Source organism: Megalobrama amblycephala, linkage group LG14 (genome assembly GCF_018812025.1).
Source record: "Megalobrama amblycephala isolate DHTTF-2021 linkage group LG14, ASM1881202v1, whole genome shotgun sequence".
In the NCBI taxonomy this organism is placed as follows: Eukaryota; Metazoa; Chordata; class Actinopteri; order Cypriniformes; family Xenocyprididae; genus Megalobrama; species Megalobrama amblycephala.
In genome coordinates, this window is record NC_063057.1 from 16,856,734 (window position 1) to 16,878,645 (window position 21,912).

General features: G+C 40.6%; 2 protein-coding genes across 2 annotated transcripts in view; one reads left to right on the top strand and one right to left on the bottom strand.

Moving 5' to 3' along the window:
- Nucleotides 1-21,912, bottom strand: part of snd1 (staphylococcal nuclease and tudor domain containing 1) — a 184,031-nt gene that overhangs the window by 65,387 nt on the left and 96,732 nt on the right. The window lies entirely within an intron of this gene.
- lrrc4.1 (leucine rich repeat containing 4.1) lies at nucleotides 17,083-21,585 on the top strand. Its single transcript, XM_048157180.1, has 2 exons — nucleotides 17,083-17,666; nucleotides 17,817-21,585. Exon 2 carries the CDS (start codon nucleotides 18,435-18,437, stop codon nucleotides 21,012-21,014), a length of 2,580 nt encoding a protein of 859 aa, XP_048013137.1. The 5' UTR covers nucleotides 17,083-17,666; nucleotides 17,817-18,434; the 3' UTR covers nucleotides 21,015-21,585.

A 21,912-nucleotide genomic window follows, 5' to 3' on the forward strand; every position in this document is an offset into this window, starting at 1 on the left:
TTACTGATAGAGAATATGTTGAAGAAAATTAGCCCATAACTTAAATGATAAAAAAAAAAAAAAAAAAAACCATTATGGTTTAAAAAAAAAGATTAAAATATGAATGATTTTTTAAAAAAATACATAAAATAAATAAATAAAATGAAAAAAAAAAAAAAGTGAGAAAGAGCAAACACCATGACTGACTTGCGTCATCAGCTGTTTCATAGTCAATAGAACACAGAGCTGTGCAACGTCAATGAAGGTGATCTCTGTACATTAGGTTGATTCACACATCTCAAACTCCTGACAGAGAAGGGAAAGTAGTGCACGTGTGTCAGAGCGTCTTTCAAACCAAGGGCTTGTTATTTGCACAATGGACCAGATGCAACAATACAGAACTCACGTGCCACTGTCTCATTAATAGAAAAATCAGAATGAGGTCCTTATCAATTACTTAAGTAACGTGAACAAAGCCAAGAAACCAAATTAAGTTAGAAGGTAATGAAAGATTTAGTTTCTCCACTAAATGACCTGGAAGACCAGATGAAAGTAGGAGGTGAGGCGTGAGGGGATGATTTTGTGCTCTGCCATTTGAGTTACTGCATGGAAAAAGCAGAAAGTAGCAAAAAAGCTTCATTATATGTATTACTTAAGGCTTTAATATGAAACATCCTGCTGAAGGGTAAAAATGAGTAGCGAATCACTGGAAACGATGGTAAAAGATATGGAAATAACAGTAGTTTTGAGTGCAGATGTTGGTGGCGATGTTAAAGTACCTCCCAAATGGTATCCATTTAAAAGCCTGCCAGCACGGCTGCATTTTGAACAGTTTGCATTAAGCAGCTTTAATACTACACACACACACACACACAAATCCTCTGATTCACACACGCATGCAAACACTTAACGAATGGTGCAAGTTTGAAATTGTGTGAGTGGTGGCACTTATTCTTGTAAGAGCATTTATATGCCTGCATGTGCATGCAAATCCTGCCATTGTATGTTTGCATGTGTGCAATTGCTTAAGACGGAGCGCATGGATGTTTTAAAAAGCATATGAAGCGTTTATTCTAATGCCTCCCATAGCCTCTGTGGGAACAGGTCAATAGTTAGTCGATGGGACTCATGGAGCTGCGGTGGTCCCCTCTAAATGACCTAGATGGCTTTATGGAGCAATCAATCCTGAAAGGACCCTGTGACACAAGCTCTTCCAGTCAGTCTCACCACAGAGATAACAGCTAGAACATCGGAGGCACCTTCGCAACCTGGTGCGGTTCCTCTGGGGTCAAATTATCTTTCAACCACAGCGTCTCAAAGTACTCTTCAAGAAACTCAAAAGAACCCTCGAGATGAGCCTGGCAGATCTCATCTGAAATCCCCAACGTCCAGCTGGAAGACACATGAGGTCACACATCATAATAAAAGTGTTTCCATCATATCCTCTCTCAAGCTTGTCAATCTCCACACGGCACATAAAGACCAGCGGGGGGAGGCGGAGAATCAATACCCCTGATCTCCCTCCACAGGGGTATGTGCACTGCTCTGTTCACGTCAGGAGCTAAGCAGCAAGCACCACTGGCTGGTGAGAAGTGTCATGTGACTTGTGAGAATTATCTTTGTATCTATGGTTACGGCTCAAGCTGAGGTGATCAAAAGGAAACAATGACCCGTGGTGTGAAAGACAATGTTAACAGGGCAGCGGATAAATATTTCAATGATTTTTCATTGGACCACTTTGGGATAATGAATGAGAGCTTGGGAAGTCACAGAGCATGAATGGAGACATCCGATTGGACGAAGGGAGGCCAGCGGAAGCCAGAACGATTGAGTGAGCTTCTGGATGGACTCTAAGAGTCTGGCTGTTAAAATCAATGGTGGCAATAACTGCAATCCATCTCTTTCACAGCTGCCCTTGCGCCCTGATCAATGAGTATTGAGCTACATCTGTAATATTGCAAATATCAGACATTATTTCCTTTCCAGAGATGAAGGATCAAGACTGAATATATAGACATTTGTATTGGTGGATGTTTTCGACCATGGTGGTTTACTTAAACACTTTGATACTTGAAATTGAAGTTTTAATTGTCAATCTTTCACAGTATTACTGTATTTTTGAACATAAGATAATCTTTAAAAAAAAAAAAAAAACACACACATACCAACCCCAAAATTCTGACCAGCAGTGATCTGCAATCACATTGCGTCTATATCTGAGCATTTATGGGGCAGGATAGCAGAATAACAGTTTTAGGGAGTCGTCCAAAATCTGTCAAGCTACACTGAATACATTTAGTGGTAGGGAATGATTTGAAACTGCATTAAGCCACATTATTCCCAAAAGTAGCACATTCTAATCACGTCAACACACACAGAGAGAGATCCATCATAGAGACATACACAGATAGATCATGATGAAAGCCATTTAAAGCCCATTCCTGGGTCAAGGTAATCCAGCCACGTAAAAAGACAGACAAAGGCAGCTCTCATGGCCTTCAGGTTATCAAAAAGAGCGATGAGTGCCTGAAAACGTTGTAAAAGTTAGAAGACATTCAGACCACATAGCTTTACACTTCATTTGCCATGTAGCCGTGTATTAGAAAGTCATGAAGTGCTATGAGGTGCTAAGCATGTCTATTCGCTGTGATAATGTAGACTATAAAATCAGCAAAACAAAAACATAAAACAGAGTGAAGTGTAAAAAAAAAAAAAAAAAAAAAAAATAAAAATAAAAAATAAAAAATAAATGTATCCTTAACATCAGGCTGACATTTCTCATTGAGCACAGCTGTTATTTGGCTTTTCCCGAGTGCGTTGGAGGGAGGGGTGACGGGAAGCGGCAGGCAATCATGGGAAGCATCACCATTTATCTAGGGCTCCCATTCCCACCAACACTCAAAATGATGTGCCAACCAGTGTCACTCAAAAGGCCATTTCTGACCATCCCACAATGACAGCTGAACGAGAATGGGACAGAACAGAGAACAAGTGAAGGGAGGAGGAGGGCTGGGGGTTGAGAATCGCATGTCATTTTTCAGTGTCTGTCGTTAGGTTGGAGTCGAGCCCCCAAGGCATGGAGTGATAAGCCAAAAAGACCTGCCACAAAGACAAACATGACACAGACGAACTTAGCCAGGAAAAAAAAAAAAAAAGGACACTAAATTTAAAATGAAATAAAATACATTTTAAAAGCCAGTTATGGCTCATTAGTTGAAACGCATTGAACTGTGGTGCTCATGTGGATGATGTAAGTAAGTCAGATTCATGTTATTTCCTACTGATATTATCACCATTGTCTCATCTCCGCATTCTATCAAAGTGAAATTTAGAGAGGAGGGAAAAAAATAAAAAATAAAAATGAAGCTACATGAAATAATCCACCCAAGAGTAAAGTGCCTGACTCAAAACCAGACACTGAAGCACATATATCTTGTACAAAGCAATTGACCAAATTAATGAGCTGGAATATGCCAGTGAATTTCCATTTGTCTTGGAATGGCCTTTGGCCCCATGATACATTCAGGGAATATGCTCACCATTTTTACAACAACTCAGTTTTTGCATTTCCAAGAGTGTCAAAAAAAAAAAAAAAAAAAAAAAAAGAGGAGATGGTGTAGAACCACTGCAATTGAGAAAAAAGTATATCATTATAGATGAGTTTTACATCCACAGGAAGTCTAAACAGCCAAGCAACGGCCGGTCATTACCATTCAATCAGTATTGACTCCTAAAGGACAAAAAGCTCTTAAGGGATGTTGTGTAACATTTCAAATGTCAGTCTATTCAATTCAATACTTGGGTATTGCAGAGCTGTGAACACACTGAACTGTGAATGGTGTCTAGAGTGAGAGGTCGCACACAAACGATGACCGTTTCTTTACTCTCTAATCAAATATGCCTGGGATGCAGTGTACAAATGAAATTACAGTGCGACTGTCTCTCGGTCTGGGCACTCTTAATGTACATATGGACCACTTGACCCAAGTTCAATTGAGGTCTCTGCCTGAACCAGAAATAAGGAAATGCCACATCTTCTCCTTTAGGCCCAGAACAATATATGTAGTCTAACGTGGTTTTTAATAAGAGTAAAAATATGAATATGTAATATTGTGCATATTTTTTGAAAAATACCCCTCTCTAGATTTCTTTTTTTCTTCTTCTTTTTTTTTTTTTACTAACTATCGAGTTTATAGTCATTGAATGGCTTTCCTTGGGTAAATGTAACATTTTGTGACATATTTGTTTGCAAGCTGTTGTATTGACATCTATCTGTGGTTGAAACTCTGATTAAGTGATTGCATAAGAGATGGATTCATTTCAGTAAGTTGTACTTTATCTTTCAACATACTTTTTGATGTTCATTCGTGTTTATTTTGTGCTGTAATAGCAGAAAAAAGACAATAGGTTCACCTGCCACTTGACCTGAGGTGTTACAGCGATCTGTAATACCACATTAAAGAGCACCAAAACCACATGTATTGTTTGAATCCTGTAGTAAAATTGACCGAATTTAAAAGCTGATACTGTTTTATATCAAAAGTAACCTGATCGGTCTCATCTGTCAGCACATTGTCTGTGTCCATCTTTCACTGTGCGATAAAATGGACCTGTGGCGTGAGAACAGTGAGTTTTAATGAGACTTGGTGGCCCTGCATGGCAGCAAGTTATGCTAAATGTTATGTTTTTTATGTTTTATGCCATGTTAAACTCCCACAATTTACGGGTTCGACTTTGTTTGCATTGTAACAGTTTAAGAAACTTATCATGGTTTTTCTTTAGTTCTCCTTCCTCACCATTGAAGGGGGCGCTAGTGAGTTATATGCAGGTAGGAATAATTGCTGTTTAGTCAGAGAAGGTGTCAGTCTGCTATGGAGAGGTAGGAATGGCCTACCTGATTTTGACTCACAATTCACTCTTGTTGATCAAGTTTATTGCCCAGTATAAGTAAGTAATGTTTTTTTGTTTTTTTTGTATAGTCTATTTGTTGTGGATGTTTTCTAATTGCACATTGTCTATTGTAAAGGGCTTCATGGTATGTGACTACCGCTAAGTGGGTTAGCGTGGTACGCTAGTCCCGCATGGTTCAGCCTGCTCAAATGGCAGCATGGGGCCTTTAATTTAACTCATGCTGGATCAATGCCATGATATCTAAGTGCAGGAAATGCCTCAACCTGTGTGAATTCCTGTTTATGGACAACGTTTCACAAGGATTACATACATATATTTTTGTCTTTGGGGACTTAACACGAACTGTGGATTATACTTTGTGATTTTGCTAGACCTTCATCGTTTGGATTTCTGACTGACTTTCTTCCTGTGGGATTCGGACATTGACTGTATGGACTTCTCACCAACTTCTTCCAGATAAGAATTGTTGTTTCTCTATTGTTCACATGTGTTTATATTTGGTGGCATTTATTGCACCTCTATTTTGAGAGACATTCAACTATTAATTCTCATGAATATATCTCTTTGCATATTTTTGAACTGCTTTGTGGGTTGTTTATTTTACACACATAGTAAAGAAGGAAGCCATTTTATGAGGTTTAATATAAACAAACAGCGAGTCTTTCCTAGTATAGATGTGTAGCCAAAGCTTTTGCATGACAGAGCGGCAGTTATAGCACTATGCACTCTGAAGCACTGTGTCTTTTACTGAATTGGATCCGGGAGGGCTGCATTACAGTATTGCGCTACAGTATTGCACTACAGCGCCCCACTCGTCAAACTGAGTTATTGCAGGCCCTTCAAATAGGTTATTTGAGATCAAAAGGCTCTTCGACAAAAATATTAGTCGACAATTTTTTATTGTCGACGTTGGCGATAATGTCGACTAAACGTTTCAGCCCTACTGTACACTTTTGATATATGATCATTATATGACCAACCATTTGAGTCTGCATATAAATACCTGAATATGTTTCTGGCCTTCTAGAGGCAGACCTCAAAATAACTGGGGACAAAACGACAGCGACAACAGCAACAAAATCCCAATGACAACCTGTTAGTCAATTACAAGTTTGGGCAGCAAAAAAAAGATCCCAAATCTCTCCATGATACGGTCTAAATGATTGACTTCAAAACAAATCAAGGATGTGCCTCCAACAGCTTTATAATGAGAAAGAGGTAGTAGAAAGAGTTTAAGGAGAAACTGTTCACTCTTTACTCTTAAATCCCCTATCTTTTTGCCCCCTTTAAGACTCCGGGACGCACAGATGCTGCTAATCAGCCAGAAAGAGGCAGTCTGCCTGAACATAGACACATTATGACTGTCAAATCAGGGAAAGAGGAGCAGATAAAGTCAAAGAAGGTCAGGAGAGAGGAGAGAGACAGAGATCTAATACTAAGATACAATGAAGTGCATGAAGAAGCTGAAAGAACGGGAGTCAGTTACACAGCCATACTTTCTGTTATCCAGTAGAAAACAGGGCTTAACTGAGATTGAGTCAAAATTAAACTTCTAATGCGCACGGGCCGCACGGGAAGGAAAGTGCGAAACAGGAGGAGGATGAGAGAGAAAACGAGTGGGAAGGGGTCGAGTAAGGAGTCTGCTGCAAACTTAGGTCTGAGCAGACATCTAAAGCAGAAGATGTGCTGGTGAAAAATCAGCCGTGAAGTGAAGGCCCCGTCAGCATTTATGCCAGTGGCTTTGAGTGTTGTGTGCTTATTGGTAAGCAGAAGCCAGCGTTGAGTGGTTGCTGTTATGTAACACTGCGCCAACGTTATCAAGGTTTATGCAATCGAGGGTCACTGATGTGTGCTGAAGACGTGACCAACCTTTTATTGTTCATTTCATGCAACACGCCGTACTTTCACAGCTGCTTTCTTTCTTCAATCACAAACCACAATAACCAAAATGACTGAAATCCAAATGTACAATGTATACAACAAAGTGAATAAGTATGTTTACATGTCCAGTTAATTGGGATATGGCGGATCTCTCTTCAAACTTAAGATAGGGTCACACTGACCATTGTTTGTGGGCAAAATCAAACTATTTGAAAATAAATCATATGATTGATTAATAATTGGGAATTTCACTTAAGGGCAAATAATTTCCCCATGCAGATTTTGCAATTGGGTCCAGTTGTTAATTTTCCGCATCAATCAACTGACAGCTGCTTGGTTTAAAACAGACTGTGTGAGCAGTGCTCCACACATCAAAACAGAATTGACAATAGACAACCTTTTTAGCTTGCTAGTTTTCACCATAACTTTGCTAATGTGACCACAGCTTTACATGACAAAACAACTGAATATCTGAAGGATCAAAAACACGTCAAGCTTCATCTCTGTCTTTTAAATCAGGAGTACAATACTGAAGCCAATTACGGTATAATTAATGTGCATTCATGCTGGACAAAAGCATACATAATCACGTTATCTTGGGTCTCTTCGTTAAATTTAGCAAAAACGGACTTGTCGAATTTCAGTCTGGCTAAAGCGTTTGATTGACATTTTAAAAAGGCTAATTACTATTTTAGTCCAACTGAAATCAAACTTTTAAAGCACATGTAAATGCACTTAATAAAGAACTTTTTTTTTTTTAATGTTAATGACGAAATTGTTTTTGAATGTGTACTTGAATGAAGACCCAGTTCTAATTATGCAGAACAGCAGCTTCAGCCTGAAAAAGACAACCAACATCACACTGCAAGATGTCCTTGAATTCCTTTTTCAAGAATGAATTTAAACTATGTATAACAAGACCACATGCCTGCAACGCATTGTTGAAGCATTTGCCTCTGGGTTTTTGTTCCTTGCAAAGTATTAGTATGTTTCTGGACTCAAACTACTAGATGGGGGCAAAACCAGTATCTGAAGCTGTTTTTAGATATGTAAGAAACTTAGATAATTACATGGCTCCCTGGTTTCTGACAACTGCATAAAGAAATGTTCAAAATTTACAATAAGAAAAGAAGCCCTGATGACTATCTTAAGCATTCACCCCCAGACAAGCTTGACAGGTAAAATGTGGGTGTATTTTTTCCTTTTCATCAGTTTGTCTCTGGCTATTTTTTAAATCTTTAGTGTGAGGGAATATGGCAAAGTCACAAATATAGCCATCTCTGCATTTTATGATGGGACAGGAAGTATTTTTTTAATATCAAAAAGTTGCAATCATCACCTGTACTCGCAGCATATTGAAGAATAGTTAAGTCGATACCTCAATAATTGCTTACTGTGGAATTAACTGCATCTTTGTACCTGCCACTGGTAAGACAGTGAGGTAATATGCTCTAGTTTTATGCTATTCTCTCTCAAGTCCAAAATGGGTCTTATATAAACCTTTCAGCTGGAGGGCATAGAGCTACGCTTGTGTGGTGCATGAGGGAGAATAAGTGTGTGTGCAAGTAAGAGAGATATATGAAGTGACGTAGGCCCTGTCGTCAGCAACTCTGGGAATGAGTGGAGTTTACTCTTTCACTCCCTCACCTACACCCCCCTCAAACCCCCCTCCTTTTCTTCCCTTATTTCAGTGTTTCCTTTTCCTGTCTGATGTTCTGTCTGTTTCTAAGCGGAAGGTTGAAGAAGAGAGAGAACATGCACTGCCTGCAGACAAGGCTTTCACCAGAGAGAGAGATCCAATTGGGATGACCTGCATATGGGACTGTGAAATTCATTTGAAAAAGGGGGAGAAAATGCAGGACAAGGTGTGCTAAAGCATAATAAAATTTAATAATAATTAAATTAATAATAATAATAATAATAATAATAATAATAATTTAACTTTTATTATTACCACTACTAGAAAAGAGATCTACTGAGCTGACACCGTTTAAGTTTTTTCCCCTCCAGCTTTTTGTGTAAAAAAAAAACTAAAGAAAAAAGAAAAAAGAAAAAGCTGTATCATTATGGGGACTTTCTAAATATAGTCATCTGACAAAACTGCGCATAGTTTCTTAGTTTAAACACATCTTAACTCACTTTACCCTACTAAACAAATGAAACTAGAGATGACATTAACAGGAATTATGCAGGAATTTCCTGTAGTAGGGATCCCTTTAGACAAACATGATGTTGTATGACAGCACACGTGTCCGAGTGTGTATGGGCCAGAGGCTCATACATTTCATCATAAAATATTTAAAACTATGCTACTCTGTAGCTCTTTCAGGATGAGTGAAGACTACATCCCTATATGCTTGAAGAAGAGGGGGATAGAAACCAAAAAAAAAAACCAAAAAAAAAAAAAACAAATAAAAACAGCATGCCACTCAGGGCTGGTGCATGAAGGACACTGATCTAGCCCTCAGCGAGAGCATCTCAATTTTAAAACAAGCTCCCCTTAAAGCACTATATTATGCAGAAACCACACAAGAGCAGAGAAGAACTACTACATATCAAAAATTCCCTACTAACAGAAAGAAAGATATAGATATAGATATAGATATAGATATAGATATAGATATAGATATATATATATATATATATATATATATATATATATATATATATATATATATATATATATATATATATATATATATATATATATGAACTTTGAGAGTTCAAAATAAAGAGCTCCAACCCATGTTCAGTATCCAAATTGAACAAAGAAAAAGTCTGTGCATTGAGTTGTACCTGAATCCACTGTTAAAAATAAATTATCAAACCGCCCAATGATATTCTCTGATTTAGATATCTGAACCTGATTATCCCATTACAGTTATTCACATGCCCCCCCTGTAGGAAAGTTTTGTACATTTTAAATTTAAATGCATAAATCTGGTGCATTCTTAGAGCAAAATTAAGTGACTAGATCAATGAAGAAATTTGTTGTCTTGTAAACAATTTTGTGCTCTAAAAGTTATTTATTTATTATATAGTAGGCTAAATGATAGTTCATAAGCGGTCAAACATGTAGAGTATACATTTAAACCATTAAAATTATGTAGCAAAAGAGGTTACCTTTGTTGAATTAATTTATTAGCGGGAGCCTGTATCCATACATCTGTATTTGTGCAACTAATGGTCACTCTTTGACAATCCAGAAAACAACAAATGAATAAAAATATATAATCATAAGCTGACCAATAAATAAATAAAGTAGGTAAGTATATAATTCAGCAGTAAACTTTGCACAGTAATTTTATAAAATAGTAACAGCAATCTTAAATGAGTTAAATAATGTCTTAAATGAACTTGGGTTTTGAGAAAATAAAGATGCACGTCAGATCCGCGCCATGTTTGGCAGCGACAGTTCTTATCTATTTTTCTTATTCTATTTTTACATGTATTAGCAGGGCTTCACATGGAAAAACAGACAGGACATCAGCCAGCGGAACCCCCACACCCCATTTATTTCTTTGTTTCCTCGCACCATGTCATCAATCGCTCACTCCCCACATCCACATTGCTGGAAGGTTTAAAGAACAAGGCTCAACTCTAGCCGGAGCGAGGAGTGACCACTGTTTTGAGCTGGGCTTTGAATGTGTTCCCTGCATACAGCAGGCAGTCACCTTTGGGAAATCCCATACTGCACCGCAACACAAAACACATTTAAGAAAGGTCACAACCCACAGTTTAAGGGGATTTATTCTAGAGCTTTCCATCATATTCCCCAGGACCCCTTTAGTTTTCTCCACAACCCACTGCCCCCCTCCCTCCTATCTTAGCAATTGTGCAGCTGTGCTGTGTGTTCAAAACCGTGTACGAAAGATCAGCTAACATTAGCTAAACCTAGCATTAGCATTTCAATACCGATGCACACAAGATTAGACAATTATGCTGTGTCTGAAACGGAATACTTTCCTACTATGCAGTATGCGAAAAACAGTACTCAAACAGTAGTACATCCACGAAGTTAGTTAACAAACAGTTAGCTTGAGTGACGGGGGGAAAAAAAAAAAAAAAAAAAAAAAAAAAAAAAAGACCCTAACTAAAAAAGTAATCATCACCGCACATCACTAAGTCAAAGGAAACTCTGACTGTGGGATATACAAACAAAGCTACTGTAGCAAGGCAGAGCAAGTCTTTCCATGGAGGATCCATATTTTCCAACACTGTAAAAACTCACCTTGATTTGCCTTTTCTGAGTGGATATAATTTCCCATGCATTAGATTTCCAGACTCTTATTACCTCTGCCTGTAGGCCTGTGCACCTTTCTCTCTCTCCCTCATGTCTAGAAAGGCTGTGGGCATATTGTTCGTTTAAATCTAACAGACCTCAATCTTCCTGTAACTCTACAGCTTAATGGTGCCATTGGAATATATTAGGCTCCATTATGTACCCCAATATAAAACCCCTGTGAAATATTACGCCAAAATCTCGTTCCTCAGAACCCCTGAGCTTCTGGCAGCAGAGATGGTTGATATCTCACTGACGATGAAGCCGAGATGGCCTATTAGTGACCTTATATGAGCATTCCCCCCTTATTGACAATAAGTGGACTTGATAACTGGACTTGATAATGCTATTGACTAAGCACAAAGTTAATAAATTCTGTTTTTCCTTGCAAACTTAACATTTGGTTTTCTCTAACTGAATATTTCTGCACTGAATACTAGTCTTTTGAATCCTGCTTATTTAAACTTGTCACCAAGGTAACATTATCTAGCTGGCTAGCATGACAATGCAAAGCCCTGCCTTGTTTGAAAATTTTAAATGACCGTTTATTATTCCTGAAAAGGTTGGGTCCTGAACTTTGTCATACAGTTTGTACAGCCAAACTATGGTGCAAATCAATTGAACTACTTTAATCAGGCAAATGCAAGGCTATTATGGTTCTTAGTGTTGTCACGGTACCAAAATTCCAGTAGTCGGTACCAATACCAGTAAAATTTTACGGTTTTCGGTACCAATTTCGGTAGCACAGTAAAATCTGTTGGAACCATTTTACTATTTTATTTAACTAGCCTATTTTTAAAAACATTAAATATGATGGTAATCATACATTTAAATATTTGGAGCATATGTGTGTATGTTTGTGTGTGTGTATATATACCTCAATGAAATTAATTTTGAAATATAAAAGAAATAAATGCTCAAGCATCCATTTTAAATGCTTCCATATTACCACAAAAAGATGCGTCATATAGCCGCTCTGCGCTTTGCGAGGGATGTGGGACACGAGCAGGAAAGAGACCATTTCTCTTTAATAATATCTTCATGTTACCTCCTGATGTTACAAACAACTGACACTTGTAAAAGGTCTGAAGAGCTAGTTTTATCTTCAGACATTCAGGCTATGTTTGATTTTGCGCTGCCAGAGAAAACAAAACTAAAAATCAACGGCGTGTGAGAAACGCGCTATACAAATAAACTTAACGCGCCTTGTAAGGTCTAATAACAAGTACAAACTGTGTTAAATAGAAATTGACATGCAAGCAAAAAGTTCTGTCCTACGGTGTTTTTTCTACTTTACAACAGTAAAGAATGCAAACATAATAGGCATAATTAAAAGCGAACAAAAGAAAGGTTTATAATCCCCTGTGTGAGTGAAGATTTGGGAAAATAAACCTTCCATGTTCAGGAATAACTAATGGAATATTGTTAAATTCTCTGCTAATCGGGTGACCAGATCACGATTCGCAAAACAGAATACAAAGCCGACAAAGCTTAAAAGTATGGACTCATTCAGCATGAACCAAAATGTTTCCATGGCTGTGATGTCACAATTAATCGCTAACCTAAAGCTTTGTGCTTCACTCATCTCATATTCACGTAAAATACTGGCACAGCCCTATCAGTGGGCACCGAATATACCCGGATACTCGGTACTCCCGGTACTACAGAAATGCTGGTATCGTCACATTTTCAAAATTTCAGTACCGACTTGGTACCGAAGTACAGGTACTTTTGACAACATTAGTTCTTAAGCATGTTCACTCTAAGTGGGAGGGGTGAAGGCTTTAAAAATGAAATCATAGCTACCTAAACATGCCAACACACAACAAGGTTTCCTACAGAAAACTCACTGATTTGAATGAGGATGGAAGGGTGTAAAGAGTGGGGGAAAAAAAAAAAGAAAAAGAAAAAAAAAAAAAAGTAAGAGTTAGTGAAGGGGACACTCAATGTAAAAAAGTTCCATTTGTTACATTCAGAAGTAGCTATACTTCATAGTGCAACTGGACCCAAATGAGGCACACTTTTGGAAATTCAATTTGTGTATTCCCGCTTCATTTTCAGATTTTTTTCAAAACATTTTATTCAATCCCATCCATCAATCGTTCAGTCTAGTGTGCACATGTCCTTAAATGATCTTTATCTACACCACATATTGCGTTTTAAGGAATAACACAGTTTGGCACTCAATAATGACATTGTTTTACCCTTCAGTGAATCCTCCATTTCAGTGTGTATGTTAAAAAAAGGCCATTTAATATGCAGTTAAGGACTCAGGGTTCTCATCCTCCTCTGCTAATGAATACTCTATATCAGGCCTGAAGAACCACCAGAGAACAAAAAATTGAACTCAGCTGTGTCTATCTCATTAAAATTAGTGAGTCAGTCATTTTTGACGTGTGGCACATTCCATATACCCACAGAAGTATGTCAGCTGTCAGTTAAGATAAGTTTGGAACAAAACAAGATGTTATTCTGAAACTCAAAAACATCATTATTATTGACAAAATCTCTCAAAATTGCAAGGGAAAAAGTGATGAATATTCATGTACAGCAGGGTGACTGGCCAATGCTTGCTGCTTTTAAGACTTAACAACTGCAACAGATAATGATCATTCAAAATTTGAACATCTGTACTTCTCTCATAAATGTGCAAAAGAGAGCTAGATGTTTCTCATACAATGCTAATGTATGGTTTCAGAATATTTATAGCACACAAGCCATATGGACTAGTTTTTGTGGTGCTATTGCCTCCTTATTTGAAGTTTGAAAGCTTCAGTCAATCTTGTAATTTCAAATCAGCACAGTTTTGAAAATTTCTCCTTTTGTACTCTTTGAAAGAAAGTCACACGGGTTTGGAACAAATAGAGTAAATGACTAGAATTTTCATTTTTGGGTGATTTATCTATTTAAAATAACCCCATAAGCATTTAATCTGGGCTGGAACATTCTAATAGACATAGAGCGGTTTAATGAAGGCCATTAGTTTGCAAACAATAGTCATTAAAAGAGTGCTGGAGCAGAAGGGATGACACTCTCTCCATCCCTTGGGAGTGAATTGTCTTGAGCTCAGTCTATTCATCACAAGAAAAACAACCAAGGCAAATATCATTAAACATCCACGGGCCCTCAAATATTATATTACAGATGGTTAAAACAGAGTAAGGGGACTGTTAGAAGGAGAGAGACCACAGAGGGAAACAAAGACTGTAACAGAAAGTGAAGAGAGAGGATGAAATGAGGAAAGTCATGATGATAGCAAAGTGAAATGAATGATAGATAAACCTCAATCTTGTTGCATGTGTTTTCTAACAGCTGTTCGCAGTTGGACAATATGATGTGAATGCAGAGAGCTCATGTTAGTGTAGTGACTAATCTCTTCTAGAATTAATTCCTAGAAATTGAAATGGAATTGAAAGTAAGTGTCTGATCACCCTACACCACTCAAGGTCAAAAGTGTTAGGTGAAATGACAGCATTTCCACCTGCCCTAGGCTTCAAATAATGAAAAAAGCTTGAAATTTGGTCAACGGGTGTGGGCAGAGCACGTTGGTTTCATATAGTTCATCTGTCAGCTTACTCAATGGCCTGTGGACACAGCGTTCATTTAATTAAATGCAAAAAGCAGGGGGAAAACAAAAAAATGAATGTGTTACAAGTTTCAAAGTCAGCACTTCCAAAGTGTGGCAATTCTGAATGTAGGGCCGAACATAATGTTTATCCATCAGGAACTGACTGGATTGTGAACAGTGCATGTTCTATATGAGACTTGAGTCAATTATGGAAACTATTTCTCTTCTGAAGAGTAAATATTAAAGAGACAAAACCTTTTATTTGCAATAACATTAACTTGATATATAGTTTCACAATGTGTAACATTTGTATTACATATAAAATTGTCTTTATGGCACTTACCGGATTTATGGAAATCAAACAATAAAATCAGGTCATACTTTTCTGTGCATTTTTATTAATTTATTTTTAAATTGTGGGTTAAATGTAGATGAATACCACATTTTTAATAAATTATTTAAAACGTTTCCCACCTTTTCCTAACTTCTATACACATGCTTTGAAAGACTGTATGCACTGCTCTCAGTACAGTAAGCACAAATAATCGCTGGGATTGCTTTCGTCCACACCAGCGAATTGGACGAGGGAAGCAGGCTGACCTACATGCAGCAGACCCTATATCCCAGATAGACTGGCAAACCCCGAGGCTGCCATCCTGCCCTTGCTCGCCCACTTACTGACAAGACCCAACCCGTCAAACTGGGACGCTGGTGCTGATTCCGAGCAGACCTCTCCCTGCGTCCCTCAGCCTGGGGCGGGTTAAGCTGGCAAGCAGGGCCCTCTCCGCCTGCATAAAATCATTCCAGAAGGCCTAGGGTTTGAGGGGTTGGGGGGTTGGGCGTCCCCACTATAAACATGGTGTTCTGGGTCAGCGTCACAGAGAGAGAGTGGAATGGCCCAAATGATGGTGGAGGCGAGCCAACGGCCACCCACAGTATCACACTCAGAGGTGTGTAGTAAATGGACACAAACAAATATATGTTACACACTCTAGCACACATTGGTCATAATTCACAAGAGGGTTAGCCTGTGGGTCACATGTGTGTACACATTTGAATAATGTCCCCAGACACTTTTCACTTTATGCAAACGGGTCACAAATCCCTAAATGTGTCCTACTTCATATCCAGGCATTACCACAAGCTATGGGTGTCATTCACAAAGACCTTCACAATCACACTCTCACTGTCACACATACACAGTGGCGTGTCAAAATGCCAGCCATCGGTTGCCCGGGGTGCTGTGCTGTTTAGCACTGCTGTTCAATTCTATGACATCTGCTGTTACAAGCGTGAGATGAAGCCTTTCTGAAAGCACCTCTTTAAAGTACCTTTCACCTGCTGGCTAACACTGGCCGAAAGCCAACATGCCCAAGGTTTGAGAGAGTGATTACAGGACCATGCCTTAAAAGAGCACTCCTTAACAGCTCTCTCCGTAGAGGAAATGGTTTAAAATGGTGAGTCCTATTCTCTTCGTGCAGGGACCATCTTAGCTCCCACTGCATGACAGGGGAGATATTTTAATCTTGGAAGGGAGGATAAAAGAGAGGAGAAAGTGAGAAAGTGTCCTCACACCACAGGCCCAGCTTTGCACAGTACAGAGACTCCCTCTACCGCATCTAGAGGAGGCTTAATCCATCTAAAGAGAGCAATAGCCTTTGGCAGCACACACGCTGAGCTGTCCAACACCCCTCCCATGATTTCCTGTGGACCAAGAACACCAGTCGACCAGTAGCGGCACTCGCTCCCACAAGGTTCAGTCAACAGAGAAGTCTCACTGACCAAGTGTAGGGTCAGACCACACAAATCACTCCACCTCACCACATCAACTCACCTCCGGGGGAGGGGGTGGGGTGTTGAGATTTGAACAGCATTAAGAGAATCCCAGCGGGGAGTGTGGAGGACAGAATAAAATCATTCATCAATCAGACTGTGTTTATCTGAGAAAAAGCAGCTACCAGCTCCAAATTGCAGCGGTTCACTGGCAGACTGCAGACAACTCTAAACAGATCTACAAAATACGAAAACCTTGAAGAGAGAGGGAAAAAGACGGGGAGAGAGGGAAAAATATGGGGGAGAGAGAGAGAGAGGAGAGATAAGATGGAGAGAGAGAGGAGAGATGAGAGGGACAGTGAGAGAGAAACAGACAGAGAGAGAGAGAGAGAGAGAGAGAAACAGAGAGAGAGAGAGAGAGAGAGAAACAGAGAGAGAGCGAGAGAGAGGAGGAGGGGGCGGATACGGATGAGCTAACGTACTAAAACCAATGCATCAAACCAATGCACTGCTTGGAGTGTGATGCGTCAGCAGTACATTCACGTTTTCATTGAAGGACAAAAAGAAGAGCAGGCAAGTAAGCCTGCGTCCCGGGTGCCTGCTACTGCACCACAGAACACAGCAAAACATCAGTGCACAGCAGCGGGAAGGACTAACCCGGGGCTGGCGGGGTTAAAAATAAAAAGGAAAGAAAGGAGGCAGCAAGGAAAGATGTTGCCATGGGGAGCCACTTTTCCCTTGTCTCAGCGCTCGTCCACCAGCTTGAGCCGGACAGCTGTGCCGCTGACAAAGCTGAGAGCTCCAACTCTGCACTGAGCTCAGGGTACTGCAGCACTATACGGATACTTCTCTGATCAACACAACGTCACAGAGAGGGGGGAGAAACACACTTTTTTTTTCTCTCATTCCAGGGAGTGAGAGAGCACGCTCGAAAGCAGGAGAGAGCGAAGGAGAACGAGGCAGAGAGAGAGCGATCTCTCTCCAGTGAACGAGTCTTCTTACGGAGCTGCCTCTGCACTGGTACCTCCCTTTACACCTTCCCTGGACTCTCATCATCAACTTCTTACAGAAAATAAGGATAATTGGGAAGCGTGCAGAAAGAACTCTGCAGCCTTCGCTGTGTGCAAGCGCATATACGGAGATGGAACCCGGAGCTACTTAAGGAAAGAAATGCGCTAATGACCGCAGTGTCACAGTCTTTTCAGCTGGACAAGGTGCTGACAAATCGAGCGGACAAAACATACTGAGAGAGAGGGAGACGGACAAAGTAAAGTGAGTGGAAACATTGGAGGGGCACTTTTATTATTCTTTAAACAAAAGCATAGACGAACATTTGAAAAGACTGGATTTCTCTTTCTTATTCCCCTTTCTTTCCCCCCTCTAACTACCCCTCCCTTTTTTCCTCCCCCTATTCTGGTTTAGCATGTGCGAGCGGTCCTCTATGGAGACACAGGCATTTAGTAGCAGTGTCAAGCGGAGGTATCCAAGGACAAGCATCTGTGGATAGTGCGAGAGCGAGCGCTTCTATAGGAGCCAAACTGGATTGGTACTCTTGCCTAAAGCTCTGAGGCCCTGCAGAGCCACAACATCCCCTCGGATGCTTCTCTGTGGATTTATTAGGGGCCATTTTGGCATTCACCTCTTGTTTTCTGACAAATGAAAAAAGAGAAGGCTTTGCTTATCCTGGGAATATAAGAATTTGAGGAAAAAAATCTATTTTGTGATTGCAAAATTTGGACGTATAAAACCTTTGAGGTAGGTGTTGAGCCTTTCCAAACATTTTTATACATAATATAGTCCCCTGTTTTATTCAATTCATTATTTCTTGGCTTTTCACTTCTCCCTCTTTACTCGAGTACTTGTCACTGAACGTTTAGCCTCCAGTTCAGTAAATGGAAAAACAATCTAGAGTGTTGTTTAACCCAGGGTAGGGCTTCATTAGTCAGAGGTGAACCCCTCCCCCTTCCCCCCGCTTTCTACCCCCTCTCCCCAACCATCATCATCACCCCACGCCCCCCCCCAGACGATGCTGAATTATGAATGTGCCACATCATGAGTCTCCTGGGGCGGGTAGCTGTGCGTCGAGCCAGGAAAGCCGCCCTGCTCTGTGTCCTGTTCCTCATGGTTCAAGCGTGTGTGGAGGTGGCGGCCGCGGCAGGGCCCCAGGGTTGCCCGACTGATTGTTCCTGCAACAACCAGCTCAGCAAGGTGGTGTGCACCAGGCGTGGGCTCACTCGTGTGCCACCAGGAATACCCAGCAACACCCGGCACCTAAACCTGATGGAGAACGCCATCGAGGCTGTACAGGCCGACTCTTTCCGCAACCTCCATCACCTGGAGGTATTGCAGCTGGGTCGCAATGCCATTAGACAGATTGAAGTGGGTGCCTTCAGTGGGCTGACCAATCTCAATACACTGGAACTATTTGATAACAGGTTGACAGTGGTGCCAAGTGGGGCATTTGAGTATCTGTCCAAGCTGCGAGAGCTGTGGCTGAGAAATAACCCCATTGAAAGCATCCCATCGTACGCATTTAACAGAGTGCCATCCCTAATGAGATTGGATCTAGGTGAACTGAGGAAACTAGAGTATATCTCGGATGGGGCCTTTGAGGGTCTAGTCAACCTCAAGTACCTCAACCTGGCAGTGTGCAATGTTCGAGGAGAAATGCCCAACCTGACACCTCTGGTTGGGTTGGAAGAGCTGGAAATCTCAGAGAACCTTTTTCCTGAGATCAAACCAGGTTCATTCAGAGGACTGTCTTCACTCAAAAAGTTATGGATCATGAACTCTCAAATAGGGCTAATTGAGCGAAACGCATTTGATGACCTGGGCTCATTGGTGGAACTGAATTTGGCCCATAACAATCTAAGCTCACTGCCCCATGACCTCTTTACCCCACTGAAGTACCTGGTGGAACTTCACCTGCACCATAACCCCTGGAACTGCGGCTGTGACTCACTCTGGCTAGCACGCTGGCTACGTGAGTACATACCCACCAACTCGACATGTTGTGGGCGTTGTCACTCCCCTGCACACATGAGAGGCCGCCAGTTGGTTGAGCTGGACAGGGGTGACACCGGGGCAATGCAGTGCTCTGCCCCTTTTATTGCTGATGCCCCGAGAGACCTGAATATTTCTGCTGAACGTGTGGCAGAATTGCGATGTCGAACAGCGGCCATGTCTGCCGTGCGATGGCTCCTACCAAATGGGACTGTTTTAACTCATGCATCAAGCCACCCACGGATAACCGTGCTAAATGATGGGACTTTGAACTTTTCAAATGTGTTAGCAGGTGACACGGGTATGTATACCTGCATGGTGTCCAATGCGGCCGGAAATTCCAATGCTTCAGCCTATTTAAACGTAAGTGCGGCTGAACTCAACACATCCAACCTTAGTTACTTCACCACAGTCACAGTGGAGGTGCTGAACCCCACATCTGAAATGCCCAAGCCCAAAACCACCACGACAACAGCAGGTGCCAGCACCACTACCACGGCTTCGCCATCCGTCTTTCAGCCGGTTTTTATCTCAACGCCTACAGTCCTGCTCCAGAGCACCGACACTCCCCCAAGTCGCCCATCTGTTGTACCTGGCTCAAAAGTTACAACAGGAAAGCCGCCCAACCCAGCCAGTACCAGTCTGGATGAGGTGATGAAGACAACAAAGATCATTATCGGTTGTTTTGTGGCAGTAACCTTGCTAGCAGCAATCATGCTAATTGTATTTTATAAACTACGAAAGCGGCATCAGCAGAGGAGCACAGTGGCTGCAGCCAGAACTGTGGAGATTATTCCGGTAGAAGAGGAATTGCCACCACCAGCATCTGCTGCCAATATAGCAGGGGAGGGGGCACTGACTCTACCAGAGATAAGGGACCATAACAGTATTTACAAACTGGACTACACCCACAAATCTGACTACAGCTACAAACCAAAACTAGAATACAGTACCCATAAGCCCAAGCAAGATTTCAGCATCCACAAACCCAAGTCAGACTACAACACCTACAAACCTAAAACAGACTATATGTACCAACCTACTCTGGAATACAGCTCTCACAAACTGACGGACTATTCACACAAGTCATTGCCGGATTACCACATACACAAAAAACCTGAGCAGAGTCCCTACAAAGCTGGATACAGTACTCACAAACCTGACTACAAATCTCATAACCCTAAACCAGACTTCAGCCCATTCAAACCAGAGTACGGTGTTCCGAAATCGAAAACTGACTACAGTATGCCCAAGCCCAAATCCGATTACAGCCCCTTCAAGACAGACTGTAGCCTTTTCAAACCTGACTACAGTACTTTCAAGGCAGAGTACAGCCCCCTCAAAGCGGAATATGTCAGTTGTGACTTCAGCCCCCACAAGTCCAAAATGGATTACAGTCCTCACAGGATGGACTACAGCCCACATAAGATCGACTACAGCACCCTGAAGCCCAAATACAACACTTACAAGCCACCAGGCCATGGTGCCAAATGGACAGAAAGCAACAGCATTGGAAATTCTCTGCCTCGAACCTTGCCCACTGCTATCACAGCTACTCCTGAGGCCCTTGTCATAAAAACTCACACCAAGGAGAAAGTACAAGAGACTCAGATATAATCTGCCCCTCAACAAATCAGAACCTCAGTCAAAACGACCCTCTCTCTCCCTTATAAGCCCACCCTCACCCCAGCATAAAACATGCAATAGAGTGCACAAAAGAGAAAAAAAGAAAGACAGGAACTACTTTTTTTTGTACAGAGTGCAATTCCAAAAGACTGATTCTTGTTGTACATGCTTATAAATAAATATATATGGAAAAACTGAACTACCATGGGCTGGTAATAGAAAAGCAGATTATATTAAAAAAATAATAAATTGAAACTATTTTCTAACTTATAACTCCTATTTAAAAGATGAGTTGTTTTAAGACGCTGTACTGAATTTAAGAAATGAGGGTAGTCTTGTTTAAAAAGGGCATTCTGTGATTTCTAAATGCTACAGAGAATGCAGTGAAAAATACAAAAAAAAAAAAAAATTTATACTGAGAAGTCTTTCTTTAAAAAACAGAAAAGAAAAAGGTCAATGTTGATCTTTGCAGGTTTATCTTGTAAAAGCACCATAAATTTGTACTGTGCCAAATGTTACAAATGCAATAAAAGGATTTTTGGAAGAAAAGAAAAAATAAGAACCACCATTTAGATTTTTTTCCTCTCTTGATGTACTGTTGCGATCAGCCAAATGCTTTAGACACTGCAGTAGGACTCACTGCAGTTCTGCTTTAACCCTCAGAGTGCTGGGTGCCGCTCACGTCTAAAAGGCTGGGCAGAGGCTGCTTTTCCTTCTTTTTTTTCTTTGTATGCTTTCCAGCGCTGCAGTGGCTTAACGGAGCCTATATAATTTATTGGTCAATTGCTATTTTACGTGGTTTAAAACGGTTTAAAAAAAAACAAAAAAAAAACAAAACATATTTCACTGCCTTAAGTTATTAACCAAGTTCTGCCATTAGTGACCGGTA